This window comes from Pseudophryne corroboree, chromosome 4, assembly GCF_028390025.1.
Source record: "Pseudophryne corroboree isolate aPseCor3 chromosome 4, aPseCor3.hap2, whole genome shotgun sequence".
Lineage (NCBI taxonomy): Eukaryota > Metazoa > Chordata > Amphibia > Anura > Myobatrachidae > Pseudophryne > Pseudophryne corroboree.
In genome coordinates this window covers 498,406,015-498,416,765 of record NC_086447.1, presented here as the reverse complement: position 1 = coordinate 498,416,765, position 10,751 = coordinate 498,406,015, and the positions used below count along the sequence as shown (strand labels likewise).

Below are 10,751 nucleotides of genomic sequence, written 5' to 3'. Positions count from 1 at the left end.
GGAAACAAACACACAGACACACGAACACACACAAACAGACACCCATTAATGTTTACATTAACAATACTAATATTACATCAAAATGAGCACATGATAAATCAGGTAACATAATAAGTAGTACTACATTTTATATTTTACTGTTATTGGCTGGATTTTATATACAGTATAGGATAGTGTTTCTATGGAAATGAAGGTTTCCACATGGACATCATTGTACAGTTTAATATTACATACATATATATAGCTTTACTCCTACACATTTATCATATGCCAGAGAACACGTGACAAAGCCTCTAATCTGCAGTAGTTTCAATTTAATGTGTTATACCCGTACACTATACATGTACTGTATAAAATATACACATATGTATTATACACTATACTTATGTCACAGATACAGGGCTGTTTATAGACATTTTGGCTAACAGTGCGAGCATAAAAAAAATGCGCCCCCCATAGACATCCAAAAATGTGCCCCCCCAGAGATAAAAAAAACTATTTTGCGCACTCTACCGGTGAGGCTGTGTGACCTTATTAAAGTGGGCATGGTCTCAAAGGAAAAGGCTATCTTACACCCCAGTTTTTGACTCTGCGACAACAGACCTCAGCCACCACTGGAAAAAATAAACATGCCACCATATTAAGCCCCGCACAGTAATGCCCCTTGCACCATATTATGCCACATACCGCAATGCCCATGATATATTATGCCCTACAGTAAATCTTCTAATTACTTTTAAATTACCTGTTTGTTGCCAGGGGTTTCATATGCTGGGTGTCATGCTTGTTGACAGGGGTTTCATGCGATGGATGTAATTCTCGTTGCCAGGGGTTTCAGGTGCTGGGTGTCATGCTCGTTGCCAGGAGTTTCATGCACTGGGTGTCATGCACGTTGCCATGGGTTTCATGCTCTAGTATCCAAGCTTGTTGCCAAGGGTAAATGCTCATTGCCAGAGGTAATGTTTGTTGCCAAGGGGAATGCTCATTGCCAAGGGTGTGTAAGTATATTCACTGATGAGCCCACCTAAATGAGTTCTAGGAAAGAAGGAGGAGGGGGAGCAGGATTGGGGACACAAAGTGCTGTGCCTGCCACAAGAAACAGCACTGCACAGATACAGAGGTGCAAAGAAAGAGTTCACATGGGTTCAGGGGCTACTGCAGCTGATCTCCACACACCCCGTCATCCCCTCACTCCTCAAACACAGACAGGAGCTCCTCCCTCATCTGTTGCTGATTTGGTGCCACTTGTGGCTGCCACCCGCTATAGATGGAAGGAAGCTTCAGTCAGCGTCAATCAGTGCTGGCACCCCAAAGCCATCACGGGGTCTGCGAGGACTATTGCAATGCCACTTTTAGGGGAAATTCACTTTGAGGTAAAGGGTGCAAATGCCATTGCCATGGTATATATATACCATCAATGGCACCCCATCTTGCACCCGTTGCGTGGCCTGCCAAATGCCAAATTTGCACAAAAGTTCTTGTTACTCTAAGGGGCAGCAAATATTTTTGTGCATGATCAAGCTGCTGCGCTGATTCAACCAGGCAAATTAATTTGCCAGCAATTGAATTCCACCCAATGTTTCTGTTGCCCTCCCATACCCAACCTGATTTGAGTCCACAGCACCATCCTATGTAACACACTCCCTCTCCAAGTCTTTCTTCCAGTCTGCAGCTTTAAATATGCATGAAATATGACAACCTAATGCAATATTTTAAAAGTTTTTTTAGTCTTAAGGGCTTATAAAAATACAGAATTTTTTACACTACAAAGCTAAATAAATAAATTCTACATGTGTCCACTTAAGTGGACATCATGCATCTGCAACATAAAAAAATCTCTATTATCAGAGAACAGTATTTTAACTTTAAAAGTTTTTTTTCTTGCCAAAAAGGAAGGTACACTGCAGAAAAATGAAAAATCAAATGTCTGGTATGGTTCCAGTTTGTTCTTACCATGTTGCTTACTGTATTTTTTCTCCAGAAACAAAAAAATCCTCTAATAATACATTTTTCATGCCTATTCATGGATATATTCACTGAGAAACAAAAATGTCCACAGTACAGTATTTATAAGTTCTCAGTTTCCTTTATACCTACAAAGTTAGACTTTTTCACTAATTGAGTTTGAGTGATTTTTATGCTTGGTGTAAATGTAATAGGGTGAGAGAAGGCAAAGGTGTGAGAGTTTGTGCAAGAATGCCCTTACTTTTAAAGTGCCAATCATTTACAAGACAAAACCAGGGTGGTTTTGCCTTGTAAATGATTGACACTTTATAAATACGGGCATTCTTGCACAAACTCTCGCACCTCTGGCTTCTCGCACCCTATTACATTTACCACTTGGGGGTATATTTACTAAAAATCTGAGTTTGTCCGATTTGTGGGGTTTTTTCTAAGTGGCAACACGGGAATTTACTAAGCACAAATCTCTGCAGTGTTTGGGCAATTCGTAATGGTTTTCACGGCTAAGTTCAGAAATACGAATGAATAGACCATCGGTCAAACGCAGCTGTTTGTTCATATAACATGGGAATTTACTATTCATTCATATTTGGGTGTTAGTTTCTGAATGCTCTATTGCAGTCGGGTTTTTTTGCGAATCGTAAAAAAAAAAAAACAGCAAAAAAATAGACCTGCTTTTTCCAGGTGAGTTTGGATAATCATGCACGGATCAGTGAGATCTGTGCATGGTTATCTATGGGAAAGGGTCTGTTTAGTGTAAAAATTTACACTAAACAGGGACCAATATAAAAGCGTCCCCCGGCTGTGGCATTATCTCTCTGACTAGTTGAGCCCGGTGCTGGTGTGAAAAATACGGGGGATCCCTACGTCTTTTGTCCCCCGTATTTTTTGCACCAGGACCAGGTGCAGAGCCTGGTGCTGGTTGTTAAAATATGGGGGAACCCCTGTCAACTTTTCCCCCTGTATTTTTACAACCAGGACCAACTCAAAGAGCCCGAGGCTGGTTATGCTTAGGAGGGAGGACCCCACACAATTTTTTTCAGAATTTTTAACACTTTAAACACTTTTTTTAAGGTACACAATGAAGCCCTGCACGGATCTCACAGATCCGGCCGGGATTCATTGTGTTTTGTCAGGCAGTGTTTTACTCATCACTCCCGTAAAACACTGCCTGACATTACGAATCGCATCGACATCGGAAAACACAAATGTGGCAAAATCGTCAGCTTTGTAAATTACCGTATCAGGGCCCTCATTCCGAGTTGTTCGCTAAGAGTCATCGCATCGCAAATTTACGAAATGTAAGTATCTGCGCATGCGCAAATGCGTGATTACGCATGCGCGAGTACATACGTACGACAACTGTGCAAAATTACTTAAAAAAAAAAAAGCCGTAACTGGCAACCGAAAACGAGGAGTGGCGTGGGCGTTGCGGAGGCGCGACTTCGCAATGCTCCGACATGGGCGTGAAAGTGGGCGTACAGTGTGGGAGTATGCAACTCGCAATGGGCGTGTTTTTAGCAAATAAACATTGTCGCTGTTAAAACTAACATAGGAAACCGTAGCAACATTCACGCAGCAGCAGAGTAGGTCTGCAGTTACTCTACATTTGCGAAGTACTGGTACAAGTGTGTATGCAGTAATTAGCAGTTAATTGGATATCACATTCATCTGATGTCCAATTACTTGTTAATTAATGAGCAGATGAAAGTTACCAACCAGCAATTGTCTGAACACACATTACATGTTTAGTCTACTCACATAGAAATCTCACACACTGCCAAATAAGGGTTTTTGTTTTTTTGGAAATTGTTGTGTAAGCCTTTTTAAAACTTGTTTTAATGTGTGTAAGACTCCCAAATACAAGCAAATGAAAATTTTTGTGAAAGTGTTTGAAATCTGCATAATTGTTTAAAAATAAACCAACACCAACATAATGCAGCATACACTTTAATTTAGCCTTAAAAGTCACAATAATATTTGATTATAATATCTGACAATGTTTGAAATGATGTCCTGTTGACCCTAGATATTTATAAAAAGCGTCGTGTCTGTTTACTTAATATGGACATTAAAGTGTGGTGCAAAGCATACCTTTTTTTTTTTTTTTTTTCAATTTTTAAGGAGAATTAGCAGATTGGTCTACAAGTGTCTATATGCTGACCTAATCTTTCTGGAACTGCATTACCTGGAAGAAACTGCTCAAATTTTTGAAATAATTTTTTTATTACTATATAATTTTTGGACAACATTTAAACATGGCTCCACATGAGTCGCACAGGCAGAGATGGACCAAGCAGCAAGCAGATGGCACTGACAATCATTAGATAGCAGAACTCAGTACTCTGCAAAAGTCTGCTTCTGGCAAAAGTATATATTTAAAGCATAAATAAAACATGACACACCCTGCCACACACACATTTTCAACCAAATGAGAAAGAATTAGGATCCACCACACAAACACAACAATACATAGCACACTAGTAAGAGGAAGATGGCTCTGGTGTTTATACACATAAACTCACAGGCTACAATACCTCCAAACAGAAAAAATACATTTCACTAAGAGGGAGTTATCCATTCTGGTCACACAAGCCAACTCCAAAAATACAGAGAGGCAACATCAAAAACATGGTGCTGCCCATCTGGAGAGACATCATTTTCTTCTTTTTCTCCCCGCCTGAGGCTGTTCTTCTTTGGAAGGTCTGCGGAGCGACCTTCGTTGGGCCTGCCCAGTGGGCTGTTCTTCCTGGGCAGGGGCAGGGGAGGGAGCCGATGTGGGTGGCTCTCTGCCACTGTGGGCAAGGGAGACAGCGATGGCCTGGAGCCCTTGCAAGATGTTATTTGCAAGGGTTTGGAATGAGGAGGCAAGTTGTTCTTGGCCCTGCCTGATCTCTGCCAGACCCTGGCAGAGTTGAGCAACACCTTGCTCAACACAGGTTCGGTGCTCAGTGAGCCGGACAGCTATCTGGCTTACCTCCCGGATGACCCCGTCTTGAAACCGATTTAGGCTCTCACCATACCTAGCGATTTCAAGCAGGATCTCCGGGATAGCAGAGGGTTGGGTGGGGGGGCCAGTAGGAACCTGCAGAGGTGGGATTTGTGGGCCCACACTGCCAGACTCACTAGGTCCCTCCACCTCAGCCTCAACCACATAACCGTCCTGTGACTCAAACGGATCACCCCCCTGTGCTGTGTTTTGTGGCAAGCAAATAGAAGAATGTGTGGGAAAAAAGTAGGATACAAAATTAGTTTATTATTATAAATACTGTCCAAATTACAGACAACTAAATGTGTAAACTTACCTTCCAAGTCATGTCCCGTCAGGATCTCAGGCAGGTCCGTGTCCATATGAGACACCCCTTGGCCCTCCTCATAACTGACACAGGGCATCGCCATCTCCTCCAAGTCAGTATACTCCACAGCGACAGGTGCTCCTCCACCTGTAGCCCTTGAGGCATTCCACTCCGCAGCCCTCTTTGCCTTCAGGCGGGATTTGAAGTCGGCCCACCTACATATGTATTGTGAAAGAGGGACAAAGTAGAGTCTTATTATTTGTCTAAGCTAATATATAGGACACGTGTTCTGCTTGTGTTTGCTAGACATAACATCACATGTAACTACATTTTTTAGTCAACTTAGCACACAAAAAGGACTGTCAATATGCACTTACCGTCGTCTCACTTCCTGTGATGTTCTGACGACAGAGCCAACTTCATTCACAGATTTTGTGATGTCTCTCCAGATTCGTTCTTTTGAAGCAGCCCCCATGTTTTTTGGCCCTCTATGGATTTTGGACATGGCCTGCGTGACCAAGACACGCAACTCCCTCTTAGTGAATGCAGGCTGTCTTTTCTTCCGTCTGGAGGTAGCCTGTGAGGTTTCTTGTTGTTCATCACCATCTTCCTCCTCACTAGCAGCTTCTGTCTGTTGTGTTTGTGTGGCTAAAGCCAATTCTCCCTCAGTTTGGTCACTTTGTGTGTGTGGCAGAGTATCCCCAGTCAATTGTTGTGGTTCAGAAGCAGACATTTGCAGAGTACTAGGTCCTGCCTCTTCAACATCCGCAGAGGCGTATTCCAGCATGCGGCGTTGGCAATCTATGCGTCTTTTGCGCAATGCCATCTCCTGCTCTGCAATGCGGTCCATCTCTGCTGCGATTTGCTCACGAGAAGCCATGTTTGTGATGAAGTGTGTACGGCCAGGTGTGTGCTTATATACCTACGTGCGAATCGTTAATTCACACAGCTGTACACTGTTATTCTGGTTAATGATTGCACTGCTTACTTTGCACGCTGTGAGTGTAGGTAGTTTGGAGTTTCAGTTGTTTGTTGGCTTGTGCGTGAAGGTGCTTGTGGAATTTGCAGAGTGAGTAATTGTCTAGCATACCTTTGTCATTTTGTTTGCGTTTTGAATCTAGACAGTGTTGCATTTGTTATGCGTTTTTTCGTTTGTGAGTATTCTTGGTTGTTTTTTTTTGGAGTTTTGTCAAAATTTTTATTTTAATTTTTTAGGTTTTAAATATTTTTAAAACATAACTATTTTGCTAGTCCATTTGTGAAAATAAACCTGTGCTTCTTTGTTTTGACTGTCATTTGTGTTCTCTTGTAGGTGTTTGCTTTTGGGAGAAATATCCCTGGTTTCATTTTTCTGGGTGTGCTACTGAACACCAAGTCTTTCTTTTTTTTGGAGCAGGTAAGTGCCCTTGGCCTGTGTTGGTGCCTGTTTAGTTTTAATGGTCTGTATGCTGTTTTTTGACTGTCATTTGTGTTCTCTTGTAGGTGTTTGCTTTTGGGAGAAATATCCCTGGTTTCATTTCTTTTCTGGGTGTGCTACTGAACACCAAGTCTTTCTTTTTTTTGGAGCAGGTAAGTGCCCTTGGCCTGTGTTTTGGTTTGCTGTTTGTGTTTCTTAAAAGTGTGGTGATTCTGTTTGTTTTCCATTTTGTCTAAAATAGATTTTTTGTTTCCCAGGATTGATCTGCAAAGTAGTGTTTGTGTTTCCTGGACTAGCTACTAAATGTTTTTTTTATTTTTGTTTGTTTTTTTAATTGGTGTTTGTGATGTATTTGATGCTCAGAAATGTTTTTTTTTGTTTTTTTTTTATTTGTAAAAATAACATATTTTTTAAATTTTTATTTTTATTAATTTCACATTTTGGCCATGAATTCAACACAGAAAAAATGTACGCTCCTGCAGTAAGTTTCCCCAACATTTTTTACAACATTTATTGTTTGAATATTTTTTATAAGTTGTTTTTGTATTTTTCACCTCGTTTTTTTTTCTTTTTCAAAAAAGTGTGTTATGTCAATATTTATTGCTGCAGAAGCCCTACCTCCCCAACCCACGCCAGCACTCCCACCCCAACCGCCAGCCCCACAACCACAGCCGGCTCCTCATCAACCAAGGCAACGGAGGCGTGCTAGGCCACCAATTTTCCGAACCCGTGTCCTACTTTTTGGTATGCCAGATGATGTGGTGGTGCGTAGATACAGGCTGCCACCACATCTAATCCTAGACACTCTCTCCATAATAGAGAGTGATCTGGAGTCTGAAATTCGGTATCCTACAGCAATACCACCATTGACACAATTCCTTGCAGTGTTACATTTTTTGGCTACAGCCTCATATCAGCATGTTGTGGGAGACCTGGTTGGCATGTCGCAGGGCCAGTTCAGTAAGGTCCTGCGGCGTGTCTGCCAGGCTTTCCTAAAGCGGGTGAAGCAATTCATTGATATGCCTTTGGATGTTGGTGCCCTAGATGTGGTGAAGCGGCAATTTGAGGAAGGTGGTAGTCGCTTCCCACATGTTATTGGGGTTGTGGATGGCACACATGTTGCTATTCAGCCACCAAGACATAATGAAGAAATTTATAGAAACAGGAAACTGTTTCATTCTCTGAATGTAATGGTTGTTTGTGGGCCATCCCTCCAGATCCTTTCCCTGAATGCAAAATTTACTGGAAGTTCACATGATGCATATGTCATTAGACAATCAGGGATATGGCAGAGATTAAGATCAAGTCAACGAGCAGACATGTGGTTATTGGGTGAGTTGTTGCTCAAATATTTTTTACTAAAAAAAGTAACTTGACAAATTTAATATTTCAAAATTTTGCCTTCTCTTCCAACAGGAGACCGTGGATATCCTTGTACCCCCTGGCTCATGACTCCTTACCGTAATCCAAGGCCAGGACCACAGATGGCATTTAACTCCGCGCTTACTGCCACTAGGCAGCTGGTGGAGCGCACAATTGGTGTCCTTAAAGGGCGGTTTCGTGTGCTCCACCGCACTGGTGGCGACATCATGTATTCGCCGGAGATGGCAAGTAAAGTAGTGGTCCTGTGCGCAATACTACATAATATCGCGGTAAGGAGTAGTGTAGAGCTTCCTCAGGCAGAGGAATTGCCTGATGAGGAGCCAGGGGTTGTTCGACATTTCGGTGGGGGGAGTGTTACACGGAGGGGGAGCCAAGTGAGGGCAAGGATTGTTGCCGAATATTTCAGGTATAGTGTTTTGATATTTTCTAGTTTTATAAATTTTAAAACACAGTATGCTTATGTTTTTTTAACAAAGATGACATTTTGTATGATATTGTAAAGTGATTGTGTAAGGCTTTTGTTGTGTTGGAATGGGTAATTTTTGTTGGCGTCAAATTCCGCAAACACGTTAAGTTTACAATGTTTAGTTAGAAATCCAAATAATGTAATGTTGCTAAATAGTGTCCTTATTTGTTTTATATCCTCAAATCCTGATTATGTAAACAAACACACAAACAAATGATACTCAATGTTTCCCACTTTGTGACTGTCCAGCTGAATGATCACACGAACTGTGGTGAGTACACAGATATGTATAGTAATTTTAAATAAACTGTGTCTCTGTGTCTGTGTTTTTATTTAAATTTTGTTTATGATAAATATTTGCTTCTGCGAATGCGTATTTCCGCTCGTGCGAAATAACACTCTGCTCTTCACAGCATTGCAAAGATCAATAAAGTTATTAGAAATGACAACATAGATTTTGGACCAATCACATGCTAACAGACACTATAAATATATGCCCAAATAAGGAAAACGCCATTGCCATGATGCGTGCAGCACCGTTCACCAGGCGGGAGCTCCGCGTGCTGGTTGCGGTGATGGACCGCCGCGTAGGCCGCGTTGGGCGCTTCATCCCCAATCGGGTGAAGCGCGAGGCCTACGCGGAGGTCCGCCACCTGCTGCGGACTCGCGTCCGCAGCAGGCGGACAATCATACAACTTGAGAGGAGGTGGAGTGATCTCCGCAGGAGGACTCCCGATCTGTTGGCTGAGATCCGCCAGCAAATCCGAACTATGCATACACGAAGTAAGTTACATTACATAAGATTATTAGCATAAATTGTGCTAATGGGGGAAATTCCAAGTTGATTGCAGCAGGAATTTAGTGAACAATTGGGCTAAACCATGTGCACTGCAGGGGAAGCATATGTAACATGTGCAGAGAGAGTAAGATTTGGGTGGGGTGTGTTCAATCTGCAAAATAATTTGCAGTGTTAAAATAAAGCAGCCTGTATTTACCCTGCACAGAATAAAATAAGCCACCCAAATCTAACTCTCTCTGCACATGTTATATCTGCCTCCCCTGCAGTGCACATGGTTCTGGCCAATTGCAAACTATATTCCTGCTGTAATCCCCTTGGAATTACCCACAATTTACACTAAGTGGTAGGCTAATTGCAACCTTGAGTGTCCTTTTTTGGAAAATAGGACAGTGTGTGTGGTTAGGGCAAACAGTACTGACTGTAGCAAACTGTCACCAAACAAGTGCATGTTTTCAAGAAATAAGAACCAGCCAGGAAACTGTACACAAATACTTGATCAGTGCTGGCTATATAATAAGGTGCCTTGAATAGTGATCTGGTGATGTTGCCTAGACCAATCACTATGACTCAATGGACTAGATTAAGGAATGAGCTTCAAAGTAAAAGTTTGGACTCATTTTGTTTGCTGTGGCCAACATGAAGAGGATCTTAACATGTTTGCTTTTCTATTTTTATAAACACTGAATTTTACATGGAACAGAACATTGATAATTCAAAGTGTTTACTATGTAATTTCTCATGTAAACTAAATGTTGTCAATAATATCATTATAGGACAACAACAACGGCACAACTCTCCGCCCCCTTCCCCTTCCCAGTCCCCCTCCCCTTCTCACTCCCCCTCCCCTTCACAGTCCCCCTCCCCTTCCCAGTCCCACTCAGCTTCCCAGTCCCCCTCAGCTTCCCAGTCCCCCTCAGCTTCCCAGTCCCCCTCATCTTCCCAGTCCCCCTCATCTTCCCAGTCCCCATCAGCTTCCCAGTCCCCCTCAGCTTCCCTGGCCCACTCCACTTTCCACTCCCCTTCTCACCACACCTCTCCATCTCTTTCTGGGACCCCTTCTCCTCCTTCCCATACCCCTTCTCCTTCAACTTCTACATCACCATCTCAACCCCCCTCACCCTCTATTGCATTAACTTTCTCTCCGCCCCCCTCGCCCTCTCAATCAGACCCCCCCTCTGAAATTGCAGTCCAAATCCAGCCTCCTTCCCCCATCCAGCCTCCTTCCCCAATCCCTCCTCCTTCCCCAATCCCTCCTCCTTCCCCAATCCCTCCTCCTTCCCCCATCCAGCCGCCTTCCCCCATCCAGCCAACATCCCCACCCAGTGAATGGGCAGAGGAAGCCCCTGAAGACCGTTCAGGGAGTCTTCATGTTGCCGTGGAAAGTAAGTTTTTGAAATTTTTTTTACAAATTATTACCCACTTACACTT

General features: G+C 42.7%; 1 protein-coding gene across 1 annotated transcript; it reads left to right on the top strand.

Moving 5' to 3' along the window:
* The first annotated feature begins 7,139 nt into the window (after positions 1 to 7,139).
* On the top strand, positions 7,140 to 10,486 carry LOC134911550 (putative nuclease HARBI1). Its single transcript, XM_063919698.1, has 5 exons — positions 7,140 to 7,156; positions 7,257 to 8,007; positions 8,092 to 8,464; positions 8,774 to 8,795; positions 10,097 to 10,486. The coding sequence occupies exons 1-4, from the start codon at positions 7,142 to 7,144 to the stop codon at positions 8,775 to 8,777; spliced, it is 1,143 nt and encodes a 380-aa protein (XP_063775768.1). The 5' UTR covers positions 7,140 to 7,141; the 3' UTR covers positions 8,778 to 8,795; positions 10,097 to 10,486.
* The last annotated feature ends 265 nt before the right edge of the window (positions 10,487 to 10,751 follow it).

Coding starts and splice junctions, on each gene's coding strand:
- LOC134911550 (XM_063919698.1), top strand. Junction 8,008..8,091: donor AGCAGACATGTGGTTATTGG/GTGAGTTGTTGC, acceptor CTCTTCCAACAG/GAGACCGTGGATATCCTTGT.